This window comes from Dermochelys coriacea, chromosome 23, assembly GCF_009764565.3.
Source record: "Dermochelys coriacea isolate rDerCor1 chromosome 23, rDerCor1.pri.v4, whole genome shotgun sequence".
In the NCBI taxonomy this organism is placed as follows: domain Eukaryota; kingdom Metazoa; phylum Chordata; order Testudines; family Dermochelyidae; genus Dermochelys; species Dermochelys coriacea.
This window is the reverse complement of record NC_050090.1, coordinates 17071542-17094462: the sequence shown is the minus strand read 5'-3', so window position 1 is coordinate 17094462 and position 22921 is coordinate 17071542. Positions and strand designations below refer to the sequence as shown.

General features: G+C 63.8%; 4 protein-coding genes across 7 annotated transcripts; all 4 read right to left on the bottom strand.

The window, feature by feature from the left end:
• Positions 1–256: 256 nt before the first annotated feature.
• Positions 257–4067, bottom strand: FAM50A (family with sequence similarity 50 member A). Of its 4 annotated transcripts, XM_043501360.1 has the most exons (14): positions 3830–4055; positions 3677–3798; positions 3344–3428; positions 3072–3171; positions 2618–2757; positions 2284–2360; positions 2014–2080; positions 1719–1780; positions 1512–1588; positions 1270–1324; positions 834–882; positions 628–698; positions 440–550; positions 257–351 (listed from the first exon to the last, which is right to left on the bottom strand). In XM_043501360.1, exons 2-14 carry the CDS (start codon positions 3785–3787, stop codon positions 343–345), a joined length of 1014 nt encoding a protein of 337 aa, XP_043357295.1. In that variant the 5' UTR covers positions 3788–3798; positions 3830–4055; the 3' UTR covers positions 257–342. The 4 variants fall into 4 exon arrangements, 3 of the variants coding, with proteins under 3 accessions (XP_043357295.1, XP_043357297.1, XP_043357296.1); XR_006276751.1 differs by lacking the exon at positions 257–351 and having other exon boundaries at positions 510–550; positions 1270–1349; positions 1452–1588; positions 3830–4064; XM_043501362.1 differs by lacking the exons at positions 257–351; positions 440–550; positions 628–698; positions 834–882 and adding an exon at positions 1048–1068 and having other exon boundaries at positions 1174–1324; positions 3830–4063.
• Positions 4068–4910: 843 nt separating this feature from the next.
• On the bottom strand, positions 4911–12250 carry GDI1 (GDP dissociation inhibitor 1). The gene is given in 13 exon segments (XM_038381481.2): positions 4911–5805; positions 7069–7123; positions 7558–7702; positions 8007–8178; positions 8645–8744; positions 8901–9032; positions 9468–9564; positions 9567–9608; positions 9611–9664; positions 10056–10190; positions 10306–10405; positions 10688–10795; positions 11988–12250. Coding segments are annotated over 13 exon segments (1338 nt in total). The 5' UTR covers positions 12033–12250; the 3' UTR covers positions 4911–5652.
• Positions 12251–12603: 353 nt separating this feature from the next.
• ATP6AP1 (ATPase H+ transporting accessory protein 1) lies at positions 12604–17272 on the bottom strand. Its single transcript, XM_043501357.1, is given in 11 exon segments — positions 12604–13239; positions 13423–13653; positions 14058–14105; positions 14306–14551; positions 14821–14905; positions 15190–15230; positions 15798–15859; positions 15861–15992; positions 16257–16332; positions 16893–17018; positions 17120–17272. Coding segments are annotated over 11 exon segments (1155 nt in total). The 5' UTR covers positions 17209–17272; the 3' UTR covers positions 12604–13220.
• A 1235-nt stretch (positions 17273–18507) lies between these two features.
• Positions 18508–22483, bottom strand: TAFAZZIN (tafazzin, phospholipid-lysophospholipid transacylase). Its single transcript, XM_043501364.1, is given in 14 exon segments — positions 18508–18759; positions 19028–19105; positions 19393–19422; positions 19424–19446; positions 20209–20271; positions 20346–20387; positions 20620–20684; positions 21086–21172; positions 21432–21477; positions 21725–21830; positions 21832–21857; positions 22373–22418; positions 22420–22452; positions 22454–22483. Coding segments are annotated over 14 exon segments (777 nt in total). The 3' UTR covers positions 18508–18657.
• Between the last annotated feature and the right edge of the window lie 438 nt (positions 22484–22921).

Below are 22921 nucleotides of genomic sequence, written 5' to 3'. Positions count from 1 at the left end.
ACAATACCTATCTGCTGAAGTGAAGCAACCACACAACGTGATATATGAAACTTTCAATTATAGTAAGGTTGAGGAAGGGAGCATTGCCCAGGGACTCCAGGACATAGCCTTGAAGGAATTACATACAGTACCATAATAAGTGGCTAGTTGAGTGTGCCCAGCTTCTGTGTGTATTTATATTTTCACTAGGAATAGAACAAGATCTCCCCCCTTTTAAGCAATTGCCCTGTTGAATAAGTAAGCTACAACAGCTGGAGAGGGGATGGAAAACAGATTTATTTGGGTGAGGAGAGAATATGACCACCATGGGTGCCACAGGCAGGAATCCAGAGCTAGCGCCTATCATCGGATCTGGGAAAAGACAGAGAGAATTATAGGGGGAGGTGGCAGCTCAGTGCTGCCTTGCCACCCGCCCACAAGCACCTGCCCCCAAACTCACTGTGTACTTGTCCCACTTCTTCTCAGGGTCATAGGGCTCCCAGCGGCTGGCCGGGAAGATGTGCTTGTTCTTCTCATACCAGCTGCGCAGGACGACCTTCCCAGCATGGGACTGCAGGGGGGAGAAAGAGCTGAGTGGGGCTGGGGCTGGGGCTGGCTCTCACCCCTGCACCTGGGCCTGTTCCTCACCTCATCCTTCTCCACAGTGGCATCACTCAGGAGTCTCACATCCTCATGAACATCGAAGTTGAAGAGCGGCCCTAGGGAGTTGGGGGGGAGGTTAGTTGTCTCCTTCCTGTCTCTTGGGGATTCTTCCCCCCCCTCCTGTGTACCACCCCCATCCCCCAGGGGAATGAGATCAGAGGCCATGGGGGGGAGAGGGAAGAGAGACTCACCACTTTTCCCTCTTGCTTTAGTCACAATGAAGTCGTAGAAGCTGTGATGCTGGCAGAGGGGGGAGGGAAAGAGTTAAAATTCCACATCCCTTGGTGCTGCAGTGAGAGACCAGCCCCTGCAAGGACCAGCCTGGGGGTGGTGGTGTCAGTGCAGCCCTGGATGCCCCCCCAAGACAGATGTCACTAAAAGTCCCTGATTTCTGTGCTAATAAGCTAATAATCCCGTTTGTCACATTCCAGCTGGCAGGGGAGAACCCCTCCCCCTGCAGTTGACCTATGTGTGTGCACGGGGGGAGATGCTGCCCTCAAATCTGGGCTGAGGCTCAGGGGAATGGGCACTAACCCTCTCAGGAGCAGGACTTGGGAGGGCATGTAATGGCCACTGCACAGCTCCTGGGGCAGGGGGTGTGAGCGGAGGACCCTGGGAGCCACTTACATGGGGGATGATTAGGTCCTCCTTGATGTACATGAGCTGCTCCACTCCGGCTGACCTGGGGTGGGAGGCAGTTGTCAGAACGGCCAGGGGCAGGAGAGAGGACCACGCCCCCTTCCCCCCCCAGCTCTTCTGCCAGGTCCCTCCACCCCAGCGCTCCTTGCTGTCCCTGTCCCCACCCCCAAATGCCATCCTCAACCCACCTCCCCAGTATGCACCTGCCCTGGCCACACCCACCCCCCAACCTGAGCTCGCTGAAGTCCTTGCGCAGGATCTCGAGGGCTTTCTGCAGGAACTGCTGCATGGTGTTCCCCTTCTTCATCTGGGGGGGGGGGAAATGGGGGAGGTCAAGGCTGAGACAGCCCTTCCTCCTTCTCCCCATCCTACCCTCTTCCTCCCCCATCCATCTCCCCTACAGGGCTGGGACAGCTCCTCTGCCTCCCCCCACTCACCTTGACCGTGCGCCGGTGGCCAGAGCCATCCCAGTAGCTGAAGGTGATTTCAATCTCCTCGCCTAGGGGAGGGGAAGAGGCATGGGTCAATGGGGGGAGGGGACAGTCCTCCCCCCAATCCCCTCAGCTACAACCTCCTTCCCCAATGCCCCCTGACAGCCAGAATCCTCCCCCTTCTGTACCCCCCCCAAACCCACTAATGGCTCCAACCCCCCTCCCATCCCATCTCCCCACCAGGCCTAGCTGCCAGCATCTCCCCAGGACCCAGTGGCGTGCAGTTCCCCTGGCCATGTACTCTTGATCTTCTCCTGCTTGGCCTCCCACTCCTGGCGCAGCTCCTCACGCAGGCGGTTCTCCTCCTCCTGTGGGGGGGGAGATACAGCTCAGTTGGGGAGGGCCTTACCCTGGTGTTCCGGCTTGGGGTAAGGGAGTATGTGATGTTGATCTATGATGTTCACCTCACAGTCCCAGCTGGGGGGCAGGGAGGGGGATGGGGCCGTACCTCGCGGTCTGAAGGGGGGGGGCAGGGCAGTACCTTGCAGTCCTGGCTGCGGTGGGCACGTACCTCACGGTCCCGATCCGGCAGAAAGCTGGTGTCCACGTCTGGATTCTTTCCCAGTTTGCGCTTCTTGGGGGGTAGCTCTGTGGGGAGAACGGGAATGAGACCCCCCAACTCCTCCCTGCTGCCCCTATGCCCCCCCCCGACACCACCCCATACAGTCCCCGCATGGACCCACTCCCAGGCTGCCCTGCTTCCCCAGCCCCTGACCGCACCTCCTATGACTGCCCCTTGTCCGACAGCGCCCCCTACAGCCCCCCAACTCCCTTACACACCCCACCACCAGCCTGGCCCCACAGTGCCCCTTATAGCCCAGCCCTCCCATCCCATCCCATCCCACCCTCTTTCTCCAGCTCCGGCTCTTCCTCCTCCAGCTGCTCTTCCTCCTCCTCCTCCTCCTCGTCCAGGGTGAAGGACAGACTGGAGATCTTCCGTTTCTGCTCCTGCTTCCGCTCCCGCTCCCGCAGCCGCTCCAGCTTCCTGGGGGGGGGAGTAAAGAGGGTCCAGCATCCAATGACAGGGGTCAGTGTCCCTTGGGAACCTCAAACCCGGTGGTCGGTGCCCCATAGCACAGGGGGATCAGTCCCCCAACAGGGCCCCCAGACATGGGTCCCCACCTTGGAGAGAAGAGCGGAAGCCTGAGGAGCTGAGGTCCCCTGACAGGAAATACCCCCTAAAAAGGGCCCCCTCCATCAGAGAGGACACACAGTGACCCCCTCCCCCTACAGATCCCGCCCCCCCAGGTTGGCAGGGGAGCCCAGCAGTCAGACACCACCCCCCAGCGCCCCACTCACAGCTGCAGTTCCTTGGACTGCTCCTTCTTGGCCAGCTGCTTCTCCCGCTCCTTCACCAGCGCCTCCTGCTTGGCCTTCATGTCGTTCAGGGTCACCAGTCCTGGGGGGGGGGGGTATGTCAGGACACCTGGGTTCTCTCCCAGCACTGGAGCAAGGGGGGGCTGAGAGCCAGGACTCCTGGGTTCTCTCCCCAGCTCTGGGAGGGGAGTGGGGTCTAGTTTATTTTTTTGGGGGGGGAAGCCCAGACTTCTGGGTCCCCTACCCACACTCACCCACAGTGCTGGATTTTAGTTCTGCTTCCACTGCGTCGTAATGAGCGGAGAACTTCTTATCGATGTTCGACTTCATGATGTTCTCCTGTGGGGGGTTTGGGGCATGAGGAATTGGGGGGCCGTTCTGCCCAACATGTCCTACCTCCTCTCCCAGGTCTCTGCACTTTCCCCACTTCTGCCCCCAGCTGCACCCCCCCGATACTGTCCCCACCCCCAGAGGACCTGCCCCTATTCCTTAGGATCCCCATCTGTCCTCCCCCTTCTCCTCCCCTATGTCAACATTGCCCCAGTAGCTCTGTATCCCTGATCCCTCTGCCCCCCCTAGCCCCCCACCTCTGCTATGCGCTGTCTCATCTGCTCCATGTGCTCCCGCTGCCGTTCCCGCTTCTTCATCAGCTGCAGGGCCCGGCCGGCCTCGCTGGCCGCCCCCTTGTACTGCGCCATGTTGGGGGGGGCTGAGGGGACCCCAAGGCAGAGAGAGCAGGTGGGGGACCACAACCCACGAGGTGCCGGGGGGGGGCTGAGGAGGGACCCAAGGAGGGGTCAGTGGAGGGGAAGTAATAGGGGGAGGTCAGGAGCCCTGTGGCCGGCTGGGGCCTGGTGGTCCCTGGATATGGGGGGAAAGGCAGGGAGGTCACTGGGCGGGGGCTGGGGGGGGCGGTCCCTAGGCAGGTGGCAGGTTGCAAAGGCTGGGGAAGTCCCTGGAAACAGGGAATCCCGGGGGGCTGGGGGGGGGCCCGGGGCAGAAGGGGGCTGGAGATAGCACGGCTCTGGGGCAGAGGCTGGGGGGTGAGGGGGGTCTCTGGAGCCGGGGGTCTGGGGCCGAGGCTGGGGGGGTCTCTGGAGCCGGGGGGGCTGGGGAAGCCCTAGCGGGTGACACGGGAGGGGTCTCGAGGGGGGTTTCCCGGCGTATCACGTGGGGGGGTCCCGGCGGCGTTTCCGGTCGGGCCCGCAGGACCCAGAGTCAGCTCCGCAGCACCCAGCTGACGCGACGTCAACCGCACGCGCCATTCACCGAGTGACGCAGGGCAGCCGCTGCTCCGCCCCCATTATGCAAATCACGTTGTGCGGTGCCCGGAGGGAGCCGCAGAGGCTGCCGGGAGTGGGCGATCACCGCAAGGCGGAGAGGGAGGCGGGAGCGTGGTTGTACCGCAGGGGCGACCCCCCCGCCCCAGCGTCAAACCAGCAACGGGACTGTGGGTCCTCCCCGTGTGCCGTCATCTGCCCCCCCGGCCCAGGTACCTGCCCCCCATCCGCCCCCCCGACCCAGGTAACCAGCCCCCATGTGCCACCATCTGCCCCTCCATCCGCCCCCCTGGCCTAGGTACCCAACCCCCCATGTGCTGCCATCCATGCCCCCACCCCAGGTACCCGCCCCCTCATGTGCCGCCTTCTCCCCCTGACCCAGGTACCCGGCCCCCATGTGCCGCCATCTGCACCCCCAACCCAGATACCCACCCCCCCCATGTGCCACCATCTGCCCCCCCACCCCCAACCCAGGTTCCCGCCCACCCACGCCAGGTATCAGCCACTCCCCTCTTCCCACCCTTAGGAGGCAGGAGCATGGTTAGACTAAAGTAACTTTATTGCCTGGTCACGATTGAGCAGCGGGGGGGAACCAAGCCTTCCCCCCTTACAGTCATTGTTAAACAAGGACAGTGTGGGACCTGGGGGGCATACCCCAGCCAGAGCCCCCCCTGGGATCAGGGGCTGCAGTGCCCCTCCAGCTCTTCCGTCTCTTGGCCTTGGTCCAGTATTAATAATAACTTAAAATAAATTACAGCGAGCAGCAGGTGCTGGGGGGAAGCACTGCCCCCCCATGACATACAGGAACCTGCCCCTCTACATGGCTACGGCGGGGGGCGGATACGAGACCGGGGGGGGTCGCAGGGGAAATGGGACCAGCTTTGGGAGAGTAGGGTGACCCCCCCCCCCACACACCAAGACATCTCCCCTGCCTCCCAATGTAGGGGGAAGGTATCCTGGGCCTTAGAGGTGCCCTACAGAGCCGCCCCTAGGAAAGAGGGGGCAGAACAAGATACCCCCGGGGGGTGATGAGGGTCGGTGTAGTGCCAGGCTTGGTCCCTGCTTGGGGCAGCAGCTGTGGGGTGGGGGGATTTGGGGGTGATGGGCTGCAACTGTTCCTGGTACTTAGGGAGGTACTGAATTTGGGGGGGGGAAGAGTCACAGCTGGCCCCGGTCGGGGGGAGTGGTCCTGGTGCAGATGGGGGAGAAGTCACAGCTGGTCCCTGTGCTGGGGGGAGCAGGCCTTGGTGGAGAGGGGGGGTCCCAGCTGGCCCCAGCAGGGATCACTGCTCATCCTCCCCAAAGACATGGCTCTGGCGCCGTTTCATGCTCTCGAAGTCAAAGGCAGTGCCGACCATGCGCCGGTAAATGTCCTTGATGTTGTCACAGGTCGTCTCGAAGTGGGTGGTGGCATCGTACGACCGGGAGCAGAAAATCTGGGGCGGGGAGATGAACACAGTGTCACGGGGGGGGGGGGGGAGTTTGCACTTGCTCCCTTCCCTGCTCCACCCCCAGGACACCCCCTACCTACCATGCATCCATCCCCCATCAGCACCATGACAGCCCCAGCCCATGGACACCCCTGATGCAGCATCAGAACGGCCACGCTGGGTCAGACCAAAGGTCCATCTAGCCCAGTATCCCGTCTTTTGACCATTGCCAATGCCAGGTTCCCCAGTGGAAATGAACAGAACAGGGAATATCAAGTGATCCATCCCGTCGTCCAGTCCCAGCTTCTGGCAAACAGAGGCTAGGGCCCCATCGCTACCCATCCTGGCTAATAGCCATTGAGGAACCTGACCTCCATGAACTTATCTAGTTCTTATTTGAAGCCAGTTATAGTCTTGGCCTTCACAACATTCTCTGGCAAGGAGTTCCACAGGTTGACTGTGCCTTGTGTGAAGAAATACTTCCTTCTGTTTGTGTTAAACCTGCTGCCTATTCATTTCATATAGTTAGCCCATGTTCATGTGTTATGAGAAGGGGTAAATAACACTTCCTTATTTACTTTCTCCACACTGGTCATGATTTTATAGCCCTCTATCCCATCCCCCCTTAGTCGTCTCTTTTCCAAACTGAAAAATCCCAGTTTTATTAGTCTCTCCTCGTATGGCAGCCGTTCCATACTGCTGTTCATTTTTGTTGCCCTTTGCTGTATCTTTTCCAGTTCCAATTTATCATTTTGAGATGGAGCGGATCCCAGCTGCACGCAGTATTCAAAGTGTGGGCGTATGATGGATTTATAGAGAGACAACATGATATTTTCCGTCTTATTATCTATCCCTTTCCTAACGATTCCCAACATTCTGTTCGCTTTTTTGACAGCTGCTGCCCATTGAGCGGATGTGTTCAGAGAACTAGCCACAATGACTCCAAAATTCCCCTCTCAGGTAACAGCTAATTTAGCCCCCCTCATTGTATAGGTCTAGCTGGGATTATGTTTCCCCATGTGCATCACTTTGCATTTATCAGCATTGAATTTCACCTGCCATTTTGTTGCCCTGTCACCCAGTTCTGAGAGATCCTTTTGCAGCTCTTTGCAGCCTGCCTGGGACTTAACTATCTTGCATAGTTTTGTATCATCTGCAGATTTTGGCACCCCCCCCAACACACTGTAGCAAGGGGGGGTGGGGGATGGGACGACCCACGAGGGGAGGGGAGGGGGTGGGACGGGAATTCCCCTGCGGGGGGGTATTCACCTGGCTCTCTGTGCCATCATCCGTGGGATCATACAAGTCACTGATGGCCACAAACCTGCCAAGGAAGGGGGGAGGGGGTGAGTCACAGCTCTCACAGCCCCCATCAGAGGCCTTTACCCCCCAGAGCTCCTCCCTCCCCCACTTTCCAGCTCACCTGGCCAAGCAGCATCTCCCCCCGGGGGCTCTGCTCCTCAGGCAGCACCCTGGGGCCCTCTCATTCACCGATGGTGCGTTTGGTACAAAGCCGGGGGGCAGGGCGTGTGGCGAGTCCGGATCTGCTGCGCGTTATTGTCCCATGGGCCTGCACAGGGCCATGACGGGGGCTGGGAGACGCCTCTCCTGGGAGGCCCAGGGTGAGGGACACCACAGGCTAGTGGATTTGGGGGGCTGCACCCCAAGGACCCCCCCCCCCACACCCCTCCCCACTGGGTTCCAGGCTCCTGCCCCAAGTCCCAGCCCTTCACCTGGCTCCCTATCCCCCCGCCTCACTTCTGGTCAATGGGCTCCAGCAGCTCCAGCGCCGGCTCCACCTCCCGCTCCGGCTCCAGCGTCTCCACCGTGGTGCTGACGATGGCGATGAACTTCCCAGGTGCAGCCACGTTGTGGGCCCAGGAAACCAGACAGACGTAGATATCTGGGGGGCAGGGGAGATGGGTCATGAGGCTTCGTAGGAATAGCGGGCGTGCCTCAGTTTCCCCCAGAGTCTGCCCAGTTAACGAAGGGCCAGGGAGACGAGGAAATGCAGCTGGCGGTGCCCCTGCAGTGACCCAGTCGCCTGTAGAGGCCCGTAGGGCGCTCAGTGTGCTGGCTGGCCCATCCTCCCCCACGGTGCCCACCCCCGTGTCGTGGCCCCCCCCAGTCTGTCCCCTGCATGATGCCACAGGGGGGTTGGAGGCTCCCATGGATGGGCCCAGTCCCGGTCTCCTCCCAGCGCTGACCTGACTTGCGGCCCAGCTGGTTCTGGGGCAGAATGATCTGGCAGGAGCCGGCCTCGCTGGTGCCATGGATGGGGTGGCTCAGGATGCAGATGACACGGACGACCCGGCCGGCTTGACGAACTCGCTCTGGCACATAGCTGGGGTCGCAGATCAACTGCTTGCACCGTGCCATCTGGCAGGGACAGGAATTCAGCACCCCCGCCTCCTGGCCTGAGCCCAGAGAGAGGTGGGAAACCCCCCAGCCTGGCTCACACCCCCCGCCATCCCCCAAATTCCCTGCTGGGTAAAGCAGCCCCCTCAAGGGGTACCCCAAAGCAGAGCCAGGAACCGGGCCCGGAGGGAGGGGGAGGTGACAGGCAACCCCTCCCCCAGGAGAAGGAGAAATGGGGGCAGACACTGGGGGTTGGGCCTGAGCCCCCCTCCCCAGGGAAGAAGCACCCCAAACCCAGCCCCTGACAAACAAGCCAGCCCCCTGATACCCTGGGCAGGGGTCACTGATGAACACCAGAGAACCCCCCTTCAGATTTAACGGGGGGGCTAGTGGGGACCCCCCCCAAAATCACTGTGTGTGTTGGACTGGGGGTTGCTAGGATTGCCTCCCCCCTGCTCCCCCCGCCCCCTCTGCACCCCCCGCTCACCTCCCCCTCCGACCTGACCCCCACGACCTGGCCATTCTCCATGACGATCTCATCCACGGGCTTGTTCAGCATGTAGGTGCCCCCGTAGATTGCGCTGAGCCTGCGTGGGGACAGAGACCATGGAAACCAGGCGCGGCCCCCACATCGGGGTCCCATCTGACATGCACCCCCTGAGCTCTCTGCCATCCCCCTCACAACCTCCCCCCATGATGGAGCCCCCCGTTGCGTTGCACAACCCCTGTCCCCCACAACGCACCTGGCGAACCCTTGTGGCAGTTCCCCCAGCCCGTAGAGTGGGTAGAGGTAGGGGCTCTTCCCGTAACGGGCCAGCGACTCGCTGTACAGCTTGATTCGGTTAATGGTCTCCAGGCAGGGCTGATCCAGGTAACTGCGGGGAGAGACGGGGTGAGGGGGGCCCAGGGCTGGGACTGCGTGTTGGGAGTGAGGGGCACCTGCAGAGCTGGGTGGGGAGTCCAGGGCAGGGGGTTTTATATTTCGTATGAATAGTGTGAGTGCCTCAGTTTCCCCACGAGCTGCACAGCTAACTAGGCAGGGGTGGGATGATCTTTGCAGAGATCCAGAGATGTCTGGGCAGCAGGGGCTGGGCCCCCCAGGAGACAATGGCCACGTCCCTTGCCTGGACATTTGGAGCGACCCCTGGGCAGGAAGCTGGTTGGGAAGGGGGGTGTCTACCTCTCCCGGGGGACTTGCTGCAGGGATATGACGCCGGGGAGGGGCGGGGGGAGCCAGACGCCCCCCCCCCCAGAACCAGGCATGGTCCCCCCAGGGCCAGCTCCGGAGCCGGGTGGGCCCCACAACTCACTCGTCAGTGCGATACAAGGCCAGTGCGTGGCCCGTGAAGTCAATCACGTCCTGCCCCAGGTCGAAGCGCTCGTACACGTCCCGCATGGGGGTCCCAGGGGGTCGACCCCCTCCAGTGTCTGGGGGTCGTTCTCGTCAAATTGGCCACGAAGACAAGGAACTTCCGGAACCGGCGCTTCTCGAACATGCCCATGAGATCTGCGGGGGATGGGGGGGGGCTGTTAGTGATGGGGGGAAGGGACTAGCGGTGGCCAGAGAAGCACTGGGGTCGGAGCAGGGTGCCATGTGGGGGGAGGAAAACCAGGCTGGAGGGCTCCCTCATCACCTCAGGGGACGGGGCCATGGGGGAGGACCGTGGGGGGGGTCAGAGGGCACGTTCCCCTTGCAGGGAGGCACTAACTCACTGCAGTCTAGGGCGGATGGACAGCAGGGGGTCCCCAGAGCAATGGGTGACTTCCTTCGTGGGGAGGATCCCATTGGGGAGGCGGGGGGGGGGCAGTAGTGCCAGGAAGGGGGCAGTGGGGGGTCCTCTCGGAGCAGGCAGTGGGGGACTCCCAGGAATGGGGGCCATGGGGGGGGTGTCACTCACTGGACGCCAGCGCCTCAGTCTCGGTGGAGGGCACCTTGTGTACCTGCCCCCCCCTGTAGACGAAGCTCCCCTCCACCACCTTGAAGTCCAGGTACCGGGTCACCTCCGTGTACAGCAACATCTTCACCAGCTGGCCTGGGGGTGGGGGGGGGGGGAGCACGACAGTGAGGGGGGGCACTGGAGCGACACCCCACCCTTCCCCCAAACCCCACCATTTCTGAGGCTCCCACTCCCCCGGGCATCCCCTTACCGTTGGCCATGAGGAATTTGGGGATCAGGTCAACGTTCCAGTCCCGGCCACGCCCCATGGACTCGGGGGGCCCCTCGGGGAGCCCAAAGCGTTTATACAGCTGGGGGGGGGGAGAAGAGAGTTAGAGCCGCCTGTCCCAGTCCCCTCCGGCACCCCCGCACCAGCCCCGCATGTCCTCCTGCTGGGGAACCCCTGCATCCCCAAATCTGCCCTCCACCTCAAACCCTCTCCTTCAGAGGATCCCCATGCCCCTGCAAACAGACCCCATCTTGAACCAGCCCCTGCCCCATCAAACCCGTTTCCTCTGGGGCCCACAACCACAAACCAGCTCCCCTGAAATGCACTCCCCTGTGCCCCCACACCCCAGGGCCCAGACCCATACCTCCTCCAGGGGGGTGATGGAGGAGCTCTCTCCCCCGTAGTGGGGATTCCGGTCCATGTGCAGAACCTTCTTCCCGTTCACCGACATGATCCCCGACAGGATGCATTCCTGGGGGGCACGGGAAGGGTCAGTGCCAGAGCCGCCGGGGACCCCCCCACCTCAGAGCCCTGGCTCCCATCCGGCCCGGGGGGGGCAGGGCAAGGAACGGGGCCCAGGGCCTTTCCTCTAGGGGGTGCCAGCCCCGATCCGGGATGGGGCAGGAGGCTGCGATGTGGAAGGGGGGCAGGCATGGGGCAGCCCAGTTGTACCTGGTGTGCTGGGGGGGTTAGTGACTCTCGAGGAGATTAATCGGAGGGGCACTTTTTGCACAGCCAGCTTTGGGGTGCAAAGGTAAGATGTCTCCAGCTGCCAAGAGCTAGGTGGGAGTGGTAAGGGGGCACTGCACGGCACCATTGGCTGGGTGCACCCGGCTGTGAGCTGCAGGGAAGACAAGGGGAGGGGGCAGGCTCTGTGATCCTGGAGGGGCTGACAGAGAGAGAACCGGGGGGGGCACTTCCCACCCCTCCCTTGCCAGAGATGCAAGGGAGTATTAATGGGGGGTACCCCATTTGCAGGGTGCTGGGGGAGCTGGGTGCATGGGAGTCCTGAATGACGGGTGATGGGTTAGGGTTGCTACCCCAGGGAGGGGATACAGGGCGAGCATAGAAAGGGGAGAACAGTGGGGGAGGTTCCAATAAGAGTCTAGTGGGGTGCCTAGAAGTGGGTGCAGTAGAGGGGTGCACATGAAGGAGACGTGGGGATGGAGGTATTACTGTGGCAGGCTGAGGGATACGGGTAGAAGAGGGAGACATAGAGAGAAAGAGTAAAGATTGCAATGGCGGGGGTGTCCAGCAGGGTACCCAGAAATGGGTGCAATGGGGGAGCTGCAGTGGGGAGGGTGCACGGGTTGCAGTGGGGTACATTAGGGGCTGTAATGGGGTTTGCCATGCCCGGGGGATGTGCAGGGGTTGCCTTGGAAGAGTTGCAATAGGGGGTTCGCAGGGGGTCCCACACCTGGGGTGCAAAGAGAGGTTGCAGGGAGTGCAGGGGTTGCCTTGGGGGAGTTGCAATAGGGGGTCCGCAGGAGGTCCCACACTCAGGGGTGCAAAGGGAAGTTGCAGGGGGTGCAATGAGGGGGTGCAGGGGTTGCCTTGGGGGAGTTGCAATAGGGAGTCTGCAGGAGGTCCCACACCCGGGGGTGCAAAGGGAGGTTGCAGGAGGTGCATTGGGATGTGCAATGGGGAGCCACCCCCAGACTCACGGTCAGCCCGGTGCCCAGCACGATCACGTCGTAGGCCTCATCCATGGCGGCAGGACCAGACCACCTCCCCCGCTCCAGCGGAGCCAGCCTGGACCGCAGCTCCGGCCGCCCCAGATCCCTCCGCCTGGAAACGAGTTCCGGCCTCTTCCTACCACACCCCGAATCCCTCCGCCTGCAAACGAGTCCCGGCGAAGGCACTTCAGCCGATCTCCACCGTACAGCCCCCTCCGCCAGCAGTCAAGCCCCGGGGCAGGGCCCCTTCACCGCCACAGGTGGCACCTTCCGCCAAGAGAGTGCCGATATGGAAAGCGACGCACGGTATCCCTCCACCGGCCAAACCTAGTGCCGAATTGCCGCGTCACCGTCGCTTCCAGCTGATCCGCCCCGATTCTTCCGCCGGATAAGTAAGTTCTTTTGCGCACCACCCCCAGGAGTTTGTCTCCCTCCGCCAGAATAAGACCCAGGTTTATGTCTCTCCACGGCTACCCGCGATCCTTCCGCCACCAGTGAGTCCTTTCGTGACACCACCCCAGCTCCCTCCGCCAGAGAAAGTAATCCCACGCCCCCCCTCCTGGCTCCCTGCGTCCCCCTGGACAGACAGACAGACATAGAGGCAGGCCCAGACATTCTTTATTAAGGGGCTGGGGGGAGAGGATGGGGGGCCTAGTAGCCCCCCAATAAATAAGGGATCAGTCCCCAGCCCAGCAGTTGGGGAGTCAATGCACAGCAGGGGGGGGTAGGGGGGTCGCTCCCAGGTGACAGCAGCCATGGGGATGACAGGAGAGCAAGGGGGGTCTACAACCCCCAGCCTGCCCCCCCCCCACCCCAAGCACTGGGAGCCCCCTGGGCAGAGGCAGGGCAGGGTTGGGGGAGATGCTGGATTTCCCCCACCCCCCCTTAAACCTGCTGTGTGGAGCTTGGGACAGAGCGGGGGAGGAGGGCACGGCCAGCACACAGAGCAGGCCCCAGTGCAAGGGGGGGGTGGGGCAAGTGCACAGAGCCAGGGGATCCCAGCTCAGGGGGGAGCAGACCCAGGCCCTCCCTACTCGCCCTGGGGCACAGCGATGGTGGCCCCCTTGGGGTCGTCAAAGCGGTCCATGGTCTTGAGGCTCAGCAGCATGTGCAGGCCGCAGGCGAAGATGGCGCCGAGCAGCAGGGCCGTGAGCAGCCCCATCCAGGTGCCCGGTGCAAAGAACCCGGCACAGTCGCTGGCGTAGGAGAACCGCAGGCCCGTCACGTTGAACCCCTGCAGCTGGGGGGGGACGAGGAGGGGGATTAGATGAAGCCAGGCTACTAGCCCTCCTCCGCCGACCCTAACGCCCCTCCCAGAGCCAGGAGAGAACCAGGCATCCTGCCTCCCAGCCCCCCTCCTCCCCCTACTAGACCCCACTCCCCTCCCAGAGCCAGGAGAGAACCCAAGCATCCCGGCTGGTACCTGTACATCCTGGAGCAGCACCCCCCAGCCGGGGCTGGGCTGTGGGCTGAAGGCCAGCACCAAAGGCCTGCATGCTGCTGAGGTGGGCGCGCGCCAGGCATAGTTGCTGGAGCAGTCACCTGTGAGGCGTTGAACACAGTGGGCCTGGCTGAGGGCGTTGCCAGCTCCAGGTGGCTAAGCTGGAACCAGTCCTGGCCTGACACAGGGAACCACCGGCTGGTCATGTGGAACCTGGAGGGGCGGCAGGGGAGGAGGAGAACAGCTCATCCAGAACCCCCAGAGGGCCAGCCAGACCCCCCCAAAGCCACCCGAGGGCCAGACTGACCCCCCGAGGGTCAGCATAAGAACATAAGAAGGGCAATACTGGGTCAGCCCAAAGGTCTGACAGTGGCCAGTGCCAGGTGTCCCAGAGAGAATGAACAGAATAGGTAATCATCAAGTGACCCATCCCCTGTGATCCAGCCAGAACCCCCAGACCTCAGCAACCTCCCCCCCATTACCCCCCACCACCCCAGCCAAACCAACCCTCGCATGTCACCCCCCAACATATGCCAAGCACCCCCAGTTAATGTAGTGACACTCCCCAGCCGACACCACATCTCTCCCAGGCCTAGCCAGCCCCCCCAAATACTCACGTAGCAGTCAGAGGGGACCCCAAGACATTTGCATACTTCAGCACCAGCCTGGATAGGGGAAAAGAGACAGTGACCCTGGTGGTGCCCCTCACTCCCAACCAGCAGCCCCCTGCCAGCCCAGTCCTGGGCTCCTCCCAGCTCTCCCAGTGCCCCTCACTCCCAACCCACAGCCCATTGCTAACCCGGCCCTCGGTTCCCCCCAGCTCTGCCAGCACCCCTCACTCCCAACCCACAGCCCCGCTCCTCACCAGGAGTCACTGGCGCTCCAGGACGAGCCGCTCACATTGACGGAGGCCTCGGCCCCAAATGTTGGGGTGTCAGGTCGACCCACTGTTGTCCCAGACCACGGAGAAATTTCTGGGCCCAGAAGAGGATCTGGTGCTCCCCGGTCAGGGGGTACCGCACCGGGGGGTGCTGCACTGGTGCTGGGGTTGGCTTCTGCAGCAGCTGGCGGCTCACCCCGCTGGGGCCACCCCGGAGACATCCCGGAGAACCTGGGGAGAGGGTGGGGTGAGAGCTGAGGGGCAGTGCTGGGAAGTACCTGGGGGGCACAGGCTCAAAGTTTAAGGCAGGTTTCCTGAGGTAAGGGAGGATGAAGAGGGGTACCAGAGTACGCAGCTAAGGGGGTGGTCAGTGTGACCAGGATATACCCAGGAGAGGTGCATGGCCAGGGCTGGAACACTAATGTGGGGACATACCAGTGAGGGGGGCCCCCTGCCAGGGGAGGGGGGGGGTGTCAGTGGGGGTGGGGGAAGAGACATACTCGTGAGGGGCTCCAGCCGTCAGCAGCGCCGTGTAGGGCACATCGTCCTCCTTCAGGGCACTGAGCACCTGCCCGATGATCTCATCTGGGGGCAGACACGTCCAGGGTTAACAGCCCTGACCCCTGGCTCCCCACCCCAGCCAGCCCCCAAACCCTGACCTGACCCACCCACCGGCCATGGAGGGGTTGCTCCCCACACCAACCGGGGCACTTCAGTGGGGAAATGGGGGAGGATCCAGCAATGGGGGCTGGGTATGAAGGGAGGCTGGGAGACCCAGCCATGCGGGGCAGGGAGACAGATCCAGCCCATGGAAAGGCGGATGACCGAGGATCTGGTAAGGGAAGTGGCTGTGCGGGGGCCAGACTCACCATTGCTCATTAGCACCTCCTTGGGGGCCATGAGGCTAGAGCTGGAAATGAAAAGCAGCACATCAGGGGGGAAGACACCACAGCCCCCACCCCCAAGTGGGTCCCATGCTGGAACCTCCACCCCATGTCCCCCCAGCTCAGCCAGTCACACTCTCTAGGGGGTGAACCCAGAGCCACAGCCACAGACCTGGGCAGTGCAGGGCAGCCAGACTGTGGAAGGGGGGAAGTCAGGACAGGCTAGGAGAAGCTGGACAGGGCAGGGCAGGCAGAGGTGAGATCAGACAGGTTAAGCCATGGTGGTGGGAGGCCATGGGGGTGCATAACAAGGCTATGTAGGGCAGCCACACACCAGCAGCAGGGCAGGCAGGCTCTGGGGGGCAGGGCAGGCCACTGGGGGGGACATGGGGCATGTAACAAGGCTATGTAGGGAGCCACACCAGCAGCAGGGCAGGCAGGCTGTGGGGGGCCGTGGGGGGCAGGGCAGGCCAGGCCATCGGAGGGACATGGGGCACGTACCCAGCAGCATAGGGCAGCCGCACCAGCAGCAGGGCGGGCAGGCTGTGGGGGGCAGGGCAGGACAGGCCATCGGGGGGACATGGGGCACATACCTGGCAGTGTAGGGAAGCCGCACCAGCAGCAGGGCGGGCAGGCTGGCATTGAGTCGAAGCTCCCCGCAGGGTGCCCGGCTCCACATGCAGGGGGCTCAGCCCTAGCTTCTCCTTCAGCAGCCTCAGGACGCCGGCAGCTGCCACCCCCTGCACAGCTGGGAGCACCAGAGTTGAGGGGGCCCCTGCCAGGGCACTCTGCGTATGTGTGTCGGGGGGGGGAGTTAGAGACAGGCATTTGACGCACAGCCCCCCAGAGCCCTTCACCCCTGACCCATAGCCCCATCCCCCCCAAGCCCTTCACCCCCAACCCACAGCCTCATTGGATCCCCTGCCCCACACCCTGTAGCCCCTGCCATCCCTGAACCCATGGCCTCTGCCACCTATCCCCTCCCAGCCCCACAAGGGCCCCCACCCCCGACCTGCAGCCCCCCAGCTCTATCAAGGCCCCCCTTGCTCACCCTCCAGGTTGGGGAAGGGCGCTGTCGGGCTTGTTTCCGAAGACGCCCCCATATGCCGTGAAATCCTCCAGGCTGAGCTGGGGGGGGTGAGAGCGTTAATGTGGGGCACTTTGAGGCCCCCCCAGGCCAAGCTCCCTCCCCGTGGGCATGATGCAGGTATTTTGGGGGGGGTGTTATAGGAGCGGGGGGGGGGGGGGGGAAGGACAAAGCTGGAATCTTATACAGAGATCAGTCACTGGTCACATGACTGGGGAGCTGGGCTTACTTCCCTTACAGAGGGTCTGTGAGGGGAGGGGACGGGGGAGCAAACCCCGCCCCCCGTGACAGGGCCCAGGCTGGGTTCTGGGAGCCCTGTGTGACTGCCCCCCACCAAAGTAATTGCCTGCCCCATAGCCCCCAGGGAGCTGGGACTCCAGACACACCCCAGCAGTTGGAGCGCCCCCCCAACCCACCTGCAACAGGGCACGTACCCCAGCTGCTGAACCCCCAGGCTCAGCCCCACTAGCACAGTGGGCACAGGGGCAGGGGCAGGAGCAGGAGCAAGACAGGTAAGGGCAGACGGGCGCGGCAGCGGTCGGGCGGACACGCACACACCGGGGGGGGGGCGGCGGCCGGGGGGGCTCTTTCGGGGTCTCACCTTCTCCTGCAGAAAAGCACGACGTTGCGGGGGCCCCGATCCAGCGCGGGGGCGAGGAGCGCGCTCAGCTGGGCCGCGCCGACCACGTGTCCCTCGTAGCTGTCAGCCAGGGGGGGCCAGAGAGAGCTGGGGGGGCACAGAAGGGGGGGTCAGCGGGGGAGAGCGCCAGGCCCCCCCGCGCCGCCCCGGCCCTTCCGCGCTCCCCGCTCGCGCGGCCCCTCCCGCACCTGCGTCCGTACCAGCCCAGCACGGGACCCGACCGGCGCGCTCCGCCCCCCAGCACCAGCCCCGCCAGCACCAGCCGCGCCGCCGCCATCTTGGACGCTTGTCCCCAACCGCATCCGCGCCGGGCCTTAGCCGCTACCCTCCGCTTCGCCCCGCCTCGAGCCCCGCTCCGCCAATCACAGCGCGGGCCGAGCGGCGGCCAATCAGAGCCCGGAAAGGGGAAAGACAGCCAATGGCAGCGTCCCGTTACCCCCCTTCCGGGGGCCACACGGAGGAGACGTTGGGGGCTGCCCCCCCGAGCGTTCCTGGGGGTGGACCCCAGCCCCGCCCCCGCCCCGATGCGCAGGCAGGCGGGGAAACTGAGTCACGCCCACGGGGTGTTACAAGCCGTCCCCAGGCCCGCTGCCCACCAGCGCTGCCGGCTTTGCCTCCCGGCCCTGCTCCCAGGGCGCGCGGCGGCCCCCTGCCCCAGAGCGTCGCAGGCTGGAGCAGGCCTGCCCCACGCGGCAACCTGGCCCAGCCGGCGCTCCCCAGAGCCGGGTCTCGCCCGCAGCCTGGGCGCTGGTGGGTGGCTGAGAGAAGGGGCAGGGAGGGCAGACCCTGTTCTGGCCCCGATCCCTCCCCCCCTGAGCAGGACACCAAACTCCTCCAGCCCCCCGTTACCCCAGCCCTGGGACAGTCCCTCCACTCTGCATCCGGGTTAAAAATCCTTTATTCGAAAAAGTCCAGAGTAAAAAAAATGGGCAGGGCACTGGGTGCGGGGGGCCCCCCTCCTGACTCATGCAAGGCAGTCTTTCTGTATGATTTAGGGGAGTTGAGCTGGCAGCCCACCTTGACCCCATGCATGTTGGGGGCAGGTTATTCCTCCCAGGAGGAAACACCCCTTCCAACCCAGCCTGGCCCCAGCAGGACCCCCGCAGTTTGGATGGGGTATGGCCAGCAGCCCTGCAGGGGTTGCCCCCACTCTTTGTAAGGGCCTTCACCAGCAGGGTCCCAGGGGGGGCCACTGGCAAGGTCCAGGGGACAGCAGGCTTCATAAATGGCTTCCAGGGGGTCCCCACATGGGGGCTGTTCAGCCAGACCCTGCCAATGGCAGGGGAGGGGCAGCTGCAGCAAAGGTGATTGGGTATGATAGGTGATTGCCCCCTTGCTGCAGCTGCCCCATACCACGTGGAGCAGGGAATGGTGACTGCTGGCTGGCATATGGAGCAGAGTTGTAAGTCTGGGAGGGGCCGGCCTGCCGGTGAGTGGGGCAGAGAAATGGTCCAGCCAGCTGGCATGTACAGCAGAGGTGTCAGGCACGGAGATGCCGCCTGCCAGTCAGTGGGGCAGGGCAGGGGGCCGGCCCGCTGACATTTGTGGCAGAGGGGAGGGGCCAGTCAGTGTGTGGGGCAGAGGTTCAGGATGGGAGGGGCCAGCCTGCCAGCGTGTGGGAAGATGGGAGGGGCCGGTCCACAGGTAGGCAGAGCTGTGAAGCAGGGAGGCCTGCGCATGGGCGGAGTTATGGGGCAGGGAGGCCAGCCGTGCCCCTCCCCCCGGGCTATCTCTGCCACTGGAATGTCTGATGCAGCCGCTCGGCCTGGCCCTTCAGTGCCTGGATCTCGCCCTGGATGAAATCCGTCAGTGCCTTGCGCATCTCCACCTGGGGGGAAATGGGGGGGGGGGGAATCAGGGCTCCCAGACATACCCACACACCCCCAAACACACCCACGCTCTGCCCCCCAGACACTGCCCCCCCCAACATCAGACACCCCCCACAGATCCTGCCCTGCCTCCAGACATGCCCCCACCCCCAAGACGCTGCCCTCCAGACTCACCCGGTCTCCCCCTCTCCCCCAGCTGGTCACTGCCCCCCTCCCCATGGGTCACTCCTGAACCCACACAAACACAGGGCCCACTCATGGCCTCACCGCCGACTTGTTCTCGGCCTGGAGACGCTCCAGCACCGGACGGACGGTGAACGGTTTTCCCGATGACAACATGAGCCGCTGGGGGGGACACGAGGATGAGTGGGGACCCTGCTGCCCCCACGCCCCCTTCCCCCCAAACCCACTCCGCAGCGTGTGTGTGTGGGGGTTAACCCCCCAGAGCTGCTGTTTATATAGGACCTACATAAATGTGAAGAGCCACCCTCCCATTTTTCAGCCAGGGCAGGGTGCCCCAAGGTCTGACCCCCACCTCCCCCAGCTGGTGTTATGTAGGGCCTATCCCGTGCAGCGGGCAGGGGAAGGGCTCCACTCTGCACCCCACCCCCCGCAAGCTGTCCAGTACCCACCTGGCCGACACGGGGCACATATGGGGGAGTCATTGGGCAGCACATCGTTCAGACCTGGTGGTGGGAAGCATGTTAAAGATATGGGGGGACTCCAATTCCCCCCCCACAGGTTATCCACCTAACCCAGCCCCTCAGCCCCAAACTCCCAGGCCCCCCCTCCCCCAGCTAACCACCACCTCAGCCCCACATTCCTGGCCGCTCCCCCAGCTAACCACAGCCCCCCCAGCTCCAAGGCCCATCGCCCAGGGTAACCACTGTCCCCCCCAGCCCATGCTCCCAGGCCCCACCCCTCCAACTAACCCCTCCCCAGCCCCATGCTTCCCATCCCCCTCTCCCCAGCTAACTACCGCCCCCATTCCCATGTTCCCTGTCTCCCCCCAGCTAACCACCGCCCCCTCACAGCCCCATGCTCCCTGCCCCCCCTCCAGCTAACCACTGCCCCCCCGCCATGCTTCCCGCCCCTTCTCTCCCAGCTAACCACTGCCGCCCCCCCCCCAGGTTAGCCACCTAACCTGGCCGCCCCCCCAGCCCCACACTCTAGGCCCCCCCCTCCTGCAGCTAACCACCGCCCCATCCCTACACTCCCTGGCCCTGGCTAACTACCCCCCAGTCCTGTCTAATCACTGCCCCCCCTCCAGCCCCACAGTTAAAGACCCCTTGCCCTCAACCAGCCACCACCCACCCAGTCCCAGGCTCCCAGCTAACCACTGCCCCCAGCTAATGACCCCTCCGCCCCCACTGCACCATGCTCTCTAGCCCCCCCACCCATATGCCCCTGGGCTGACAGGAGATTTGGGGGGCCCGGCACAGCCTCACCGACGTGCCAAAGGGGCAGGATGACGGGGTGCTGCCGGCACTCGGCCAGGAGTCGCCCAATCCCTGGGGGGCAGAGAGAGGAGGAGTTAGAAAGGGAAGCCCTCCACTCTTACCCCCCCTCCCTCCCACGCACTCACCCCACTTGAAGCGCATGAATTCCTGGCTCATGTTCACCTTGCCTGGGAGGGAGAAGAGAGAGGTGGGTTGGGGGACACAAGGAGACTCCCTGTTGGCCTTCCACCCACTGTGGCTGGGCCCCAATTAGGGCTCCTCCACACACACACCCCATGACTGGCTGGGCCTGATATTCTGCAGTCCCATCGCCACTCCCCATACGGCTCACTACCCCCCACTACACCCCCAAGGGGCTGTGCCCAGCTCCCCACCCCCATGGCCCCTGCCCAGTGTTACCCTCGGGGAAGATGTGCACCCAGTCTCCATAGGTTGAGCTTCTCCAGGATGAAATCCATCCCCTTCTATAGACGCCATCCCCTGCAGGGGGCAGGTGCCATTAGCCCTGGCCCACAGGTCCGCCCCAGCTGCCCCCTCTCCCTCCGTTTCCCCCTCACCCTGTCTCCCCATCCTGCGCTGGCCCTGTGTCCCTCCCAGGCGCTCCCCGGCACCCTGCGCCGGCCCCAGCCTCAGCCCCCTCCCCCCACATTTATCCCCCAGCTGGCCCCCAGCCTCTTCCCCTCCAACTCCTGCTCCCAGGTGCCTCAGGGTCCCATGTGACCCCAGTCCCCCCCCCCGCCCAGCTGCCTTGGCCATAGCCCCCTTCCCTCCATCCTCCCCACCCGGCCCATCCCCCTCCGTCCCATATGTAACTTCCAACTCCTCTGGCCCGGCCCCATGTGCCCCCCAGCGCCTCCCCCCTCACCTCGGCACACCGGGGACGCACTGGCCCAGGCTGAAGAAGCGCGAGTGTAATTCTCGGTGAAGCAGATGTCGGCGGCCGTGGGGGGTCCTGAGAATGGAGCAGAGAACACATAAATGGGGCGGGGGGACAATCCTCCTGCAGCACTGCTGGCCCTCCCCCACTGGACAGATTACAGCAGGTTGGGGGACCCTTGTAGGCCGGCCTGCCTCGATCCTCCAGCACAATGTGGGCCCTGATGTAGTGGGTGATGGGCCCCTGCAGGGTGGTTAGTGGGGAATATTGATGGGGAGGGTGGTTCCCCACAAACTCCTCTCATACAGCCCCCACAGACCCTCCCCACTCACGCAGCAGCATCTTCTTCAGGTTCCAGACATGCCGAGCTATCAATATACCTGAAATTGAGGGCAGGGGAGAACATTACTGGGGGATCTCAGCCAGGCACCCCCCCCCGGGTGGATAACTGATGTGAAGGAGGGGTCGTTCTCCCCCAGGGGCTGCTCCGAGGGGAGCAGGACTAACCAACCGAGAACCAGCCCCCCACCCCCAACAAAAGGGGCTCTGCCCCCCCAGCATGCAAAATCCCCCTCCCAGCCACACTCTCCAGGGTTCCCACCAAGATGGGTATCCCCCAGCGCCTACCCCAGAGGTGGGGGTCTCCATACAGGACTTGGTGGTTAGACACGGTGATGAGGGGGGGTGCCCAGGCTGGGCGCCGCTCAACCAGATCGTACAGAACTTCCTTGTTTAGGGACCCGCAACCGGTTCATGTGCCCTGCGGGGCAGGGGAGGCAACTTAGATGTGTGGGGAACAACCAGGGGAGACCCGCGCTGGGCTCCTCCACCCCCCAGTGGCCTGGGAGATCGGATCAGTAACTGGTGGGAAGAGAACTATAGGGGGAGAAGGGGTGTGCGGGGGAGATACAGGGGGGTCAGTAGCTGGAGGGACAGAAGCTATATGGGGGGCCCCAGGACCAGGAGGGATTTGGGGAATACCTCCTGCTAACCGGCCCAGAGGTGGGGAAAGGCCTGGGGAGAGGGGAGCTGACGAGAGGGGAGCCTGACACCCCAAAGGAGATGCCGGGGGGGGTAATGACCAGGCAACTAGCAACCTGGGGCACCCCGAGAACCATCACAGGTGGGGGCAAGAGACAGGGTGGCTGTAGAGGGTAGGGTTGTGGAGATGTCAGTGGCTCCTTTGGGGGGCCAGGAGCAGGACAGTGGATGGCGGGGAGGAGCTCAGGGTGGAGGAGCAGTGCATGGGTGTGGGGGGGGGGGCCTGGCACTCACTCGTCCAGAAGCAGCTGTAGGTGCCAGCCAGGACGGTGACCAGGCGTGCTGGCCAGGGTCCACGGCAGCCGCGGGGCACGGTGGGAATGGCCAAGGCACCTCCAGGGGCATCGTCTGGCCCCCCCCTGCGGGGGACACGATGGGAGGTCACAATTCGGGCGGCAGCTTCCACATCCCTACCCCCCACTCGCCCCGCCCCTTCCCCCACATTAAACCCTCCGCCCCTTCCCCATCGCCCCACCCCAACATCGAACCCCGTCCCGCCCCTTCCCCACCGCTCCACCCTATCACCCACATCGAACCCCGCCCCTTCCCCATCGCCCCGCCCTCCACATCTCCCCCTCCTCCTGACCCCGCCCTCTTCCACGCCCACCCCCTATTGCCCCCGTCCCCGTCCCCACAACCCCATCTCCCACCTCCCGCGCGGCTGTAAAGCGCCCCGGCCTCCTCCCCGCTATCGTGAAGGCCGCCGGGCAGAGGCGGCCCCTCCGGCCGTAAAGCGCGCCCCGTCCGGCCGCAAATGTAGGTGTCGCACAGCGCCGCGAAGAG

Excerpts from the sequence above, each read along its gene's own strand:
- FAM50A (XM_043501360.1), bottom strand. The coding sequence starts at position 3,787 with ATGGCGCAGTACAAGGGGGCGGCCAGCGAGGCCGGCCGGGCCCTGCAG. Across the intron at positions 2,758-3,071 it reads CAGTCCAAGGAACTGCAGCT|GAAGCTGGAGCGGCTGCGGG; the intron begins GTGAGTGGGGCG and ends TCCCCCCCCCAG. Across the intron at positions 1,589-1,718 it reads GCCACCGGCGCACGGTCAAG|ATGAAGAAGGGGAACACCAT; the intron begins GTGAGTGGGGGG and ends CCCCCCCCCCAG.